The 4,178-nt window shown below is 56.7% G+C and overlaps 1 protein-coding gene across 1 annotated transcript; it reads right to left on the minus strand.

Moving 5' to 3' along the window:
* Positions 1 to 277: 277 nt before the first annotated feature.
* Positions 278 to 3,655, minus strand: SOX11 (SRY-box transcription factor 11). Its single transcript, XM_044262559.1, has one exon. The coding sequence runs from the start codon at positions 3,531 to 3,533 to the stop codon at positions 2,166 to 2,168; it is 1,368 nt and encodes a 455-aa protein (XP_044118494.1). The 5' UTR covers positions 3,534 to 3,655; the 3' UTR covers positions 278 to 2,165.
* Between the last annotated feature and the right edge of the window lie 523 nt (positions 3,656 to 4,178).

A 4,178-nucleotide genomic window follows, 5' to 3' on the forward strand; every position in this document is an offset into this window, starting at 1 on the left:
GCGGCGGGGATGATCCGAGCGCCTGCAGCGCCGGCTGCCCGAGGGCGGCTGACACCGCGACGCGCCGCCGGGACGCAGCCCGGAGCGGAGAACGCACACCCCCGGCGAGCGCGGGGCACTGACCGCGCGCCGGCACCGGGTCCTCGCCGCGCCCCCCGCCCCGGCCGGTCCCCGAGGCTCTCGGCGCAGCCCGCCCGCCAGGATGGGTGGGGACAGTGGGAGTGGAGGAGGAGGTGAGAAAGGAAATGGAGGTGGGGGTGGGGGGGTGAAGGAAAGGGAAGGCAGAGAAAGAGTCCTCCTCCCTGGTTCTCAGTAACTAGCCACGGAAGGCCGAGGAAGAAGAAACCGGCCTGTCCCTGAACACCTTCCAGCCTGACCCCCACCTCCCACCCGCGCACACAACGGCCTCGTCACTGCGCTGCGACAACGGGACCTCCAGTTCGACTGCTATAGAGACTAGTGGCGATGCGAGTTTCTATCAGTTCCAGCTGATTTATTAAAATTGTCAAGATACAGACTTCCAGCACCAAAAAAAGACAAAACAAAAACAAAAACAACCCAAGAAAACAAACAAACAAAAAAAAGAACAAAAACAAACAAAAAAAAACAAAAAAAAAAAAACAGGCAATGATGTCGACAGTGCATTGAGTCTGCTTTGCCACCATTTGCTACAAAATATGCAGATGGTCTGTACTTTATTTAGATTATATTGCACAAAATGAGAAACTTTTTAAACTATGTGCCTTTTTTTTCTTTTTTTCTTTTTTTGCTAAAAATCGAGAATCCAGTTTCAAACCTTCCATCTGGGGCCCCATCCACATATCACAGCGTATGAGATACATAAAGTCCTAGTATAGTACAGTACATATACAATCTTTAAACTAAGATAACAGCTCTGAGGTCTATATCACCATTTTCAATAAATCTTTACCTACAAATATTGAACAAATCTCTACTATAGCTGTACAAAAAAAAGTTTTGTTTTTCTTTTAAACCACAAGGCCTTTAGATGCAAGGATTATTTAAAAATTTTAATCCTTTTAAACCAGGACATCACGTACCAACATACTTGCATGCTAAAAAAAAAACAGAGGAAAAAAAAAGAAATCAAAAGGGAAGAAGTGCCTGAAAGTCTTACTGAAAAAACACAGCAAGAATGTTCCCTTTTCACTGTACAAAAATACGCCTGAAAATATATTAATTTTTAAAAAAGACTGAGGTCTGTTATGTATCAAAAATGTTTCAATACCTTTTGTACTGAGGTCTAGGCTGTCTGGTATTCAATCAAGGAGGTATAAGGGAACAAGTTACAAAAAAAAAGTTGGCAAGTAGAAATCACATTTGTAAAACCATAAACAATTTGATCTGAAAAGTAAACTCTGATCTTAAGTCAGTTCACAGTTTTTTTGTTTTTTTTTTTTTTTTGTTTTTTTGTGAGCGTTTGTACAGTCTGCATTTTTTCAAGCTCCCTGCAGTTTTGTTAAGTATCGGATGCATAGAAGACATCAGTTTTCTCCCTCCAAAAAAATAAAATAAAATAAAAAAGTTGCAATGGTCCCTTTTTTGTTTTTGTGTTTGTTTTTTTAAAAAAATCACCAGTTCTTTAAGATCTCTTAAGAAAAAAAAAAAAAATCTCCAACCAACTCCCTAGCGTAACGGTTGTGCTGCCAAAAGGTCCTCTGCAGACGTCTTCCAGACTTCAAAGACCGACAAGCTTCAAACAGCGCCTTCCGGAGCGGGTCCTCCCTCCCCTCCCCCGCCCTGTCCCCTCCGCCTTTGTTGCAATCACGAATTTCAGGAAAAAGAAGTAGTAATTACAAAAACACATTTGGGGGGGAAAAAATCACAACTCCAGACTAGGTATGCAACTACCTTGAGACACGATAAAGGAAGGGAGGGGAGCAAAAAAAGGACAGGAAAAAATGTTTTAAAACTACTCATTTCACTTTAACTCCACCAAAATTTTCATCATCTTTTCCAATTTCTTTGTGTCACGACATCATATCAAGACCAGCGTCGTCTTCTCCCTCCACCCTACCACCACCACCATCGACACCATCGACACCATCATCATCATCATCATCATCATGACCACCACGACTTCCTCCCGAGGAACCCTGCTCTGCACCCCGCGGAGAGAAAGAGCGAGAAGCGGGGCGCCCCTCTCAATACGTGAACACCAGGTCGGAGAAGTTCGCCTCCAGCCAGTCCCCCGCGATCATCTCGCTCAGCTCGGGCGTGCAGTAGTCGGGGAACTCGAAGTGGGAGCCCAGGCTGCCCTCGCTGAACGAATCCAAATCCTTATCCACCAGAGACAGGGACAGGTTCCCGGCCGCCGCGCCGCCCCCCAGCTGCTGCTCGCCGGCGCTGTGCGCGCTCTGGGAGAAATTCAAGCTCAGGTCGAACATCAGGTCGTCGGCGTCCTCGCCGCCGCCGCCGCCGCTGCTGCCGCTGCTGCTGGACGAGGACGACGACGAGGTGGAGACGGAGCGCGAGGACGCGGGCGACAGCGCGGGCTGCGCGAGCGGCGGCGGGTGCTGCTTGGTGATGTTCTTGAAGCTGTAGTAGAGGCGGCTGCCGCCCCCGGCGCCCGAGGTCGCGCCGGCCCGCACCTCGTCGTACAGGCTCGCGCCCTCGGGGGACTCGGCCGAACTGCTCAGCGTGGGGCTGGCGGGCACTTTGGCGACGTTGTAGCGTCTCAGCAGCTGCGGCGGCTGCTGGCCCGGGGGCTGCAGGAGCTGCTGGTGCGGCGGCTCGTCGTCGTCGTCGTCCGCCTCCTGCTTGATCCGCAGCTGCAGCTCGTCGTCGTCCTCGTCGTCCTCGTCGTCCTCGTCCAGGAACACGCACTTGACCGTCTTGCCCGGGCCGCCGCCGCCGCCGCCGCCGCCCGCGCCGCTCACGCGCAGGCTGCCGAGCACGTAGTCGTCGCCCGCGCCGCCCAGGTCCCCGGGCTGGGCCGCCTTGCCCGCGCCGGCCTTGGCGCCGCCGGCCGCGGGGGCCGCGGGGGCCTTGAGCTTGCCGCATTTCTTGCTGGAGCCCTTGGAGGTCTTGGCGCCGCCCGCGCCGCCGCCCGCGCCCCCGCCGCCGCCGCCGCCGCCGCCGCCCGCCGCGCTCTTCTCGGGGCTCTGGCTGGCGCTGGGCTTGGCCGAGGGGTCCATTTTGGGCTTTTTCCGGGGCCGGTACTTGTAGTCGGGGTAGTCGGCCATGTGCTTGAGCCGCAGCCGCTCCGCCTCCCGGATGAACGGGATCTTCTCGCTGTCCTTCAGCATTTTCCACCGCTTGCCCAGCCTCTTGGAGATCTCGGCGTTATGCATGTCCGGAGACTGCTCCATGATCTTCCTGCGCTCGATCTTGGACCACACCATGAAGGCGTTCATCGGCCGCTTGATGTGGCCCGACGCCGTCTTGCACCAGTCCGGGTCGCTCTCGTCCAGGGCCACCGGGCTGCAAGCCATGAATTCGCCCTCCTCCGTGTCCAGCGCCTCCCGGGGCAGGTTGCTCTCCGCTTCCAAGCTCTCCGCCTGCTGCACCATGATCCGCCGCGGGGCTGGGCGCTCCAACCCGGGCCGCTCGGTCTCGTGCGGAGGTCCCCCTCCCCCTCTCGCCCCTCCACCTTCCCGGGCAAGTTGCAAAGTCCTCGGTACCCCGCGTCCGCGGCTCCCCCCCTCCCCCCCGCCCCCCCTTCCAGGCTGCACACAGCGGCTGCGGCGGTTGCGGCGGCGGCGGCCGCCCGCGCGCGGGAAGCGGCGGCTGCGACGGGAGAGGCGGCGGCGGTCGAGGCAGCCCGGGACCCCTCTCTCTCTCTCGGGCTCGTGGCTCCCGCCGCAAGCGCCGAACCCCGAGCACTCCCAGGCGCGCGCGCTCCTTCTGCAAAAAGTTGAGGGCTCTCTCCCAACTAGTTATCAGGGTGTCATATGGGTGACATCACTCCCCGGGCCGGCCAATGGCTGGCGGCCGGCTCCGCCCAGCTCCCTTTATTAACTCCTCGGCCACGCCCCCTCCCCCGCCCTCGGGGCTGCTTTGCAAAGATGGGGGGTGGGGGAGAGGGGGAGGCACGTCTTGAAAATATGTTATTTTTTAAAAATCCGCATGTGTGCACAGATGCGCCGCTCCCCGGGAAGCTCCGGAGCCGAGCCCTGCACCGCGGCGGACCGGGCGAGTCCGGGCCGGGTCCGGCG

The sequence above is a fragment of the Neovison vison genome, chromosome 8 (assembly GCF_020171115.1).
Source record: "Neovison vison isolate M4711 chromosome 8, ASM_NN_V1, whole genome shotgun sequence".
NCBI lineage: Eukaryota > Metazoa > Chordata > Mammalia > Carnivora > Mustelidae > Neogale > Neogale vison.

Bases quoted from the DNA above. Each gene is read 5' to 3' on its own strand.
- SOX11 (XM_044262559.1), bottom strand. From the start codon at position 3,533: ATGGTGCAGCAGGCGGAGAGCTTGGAAGCGGAGAGCAACCTGCCCCGG.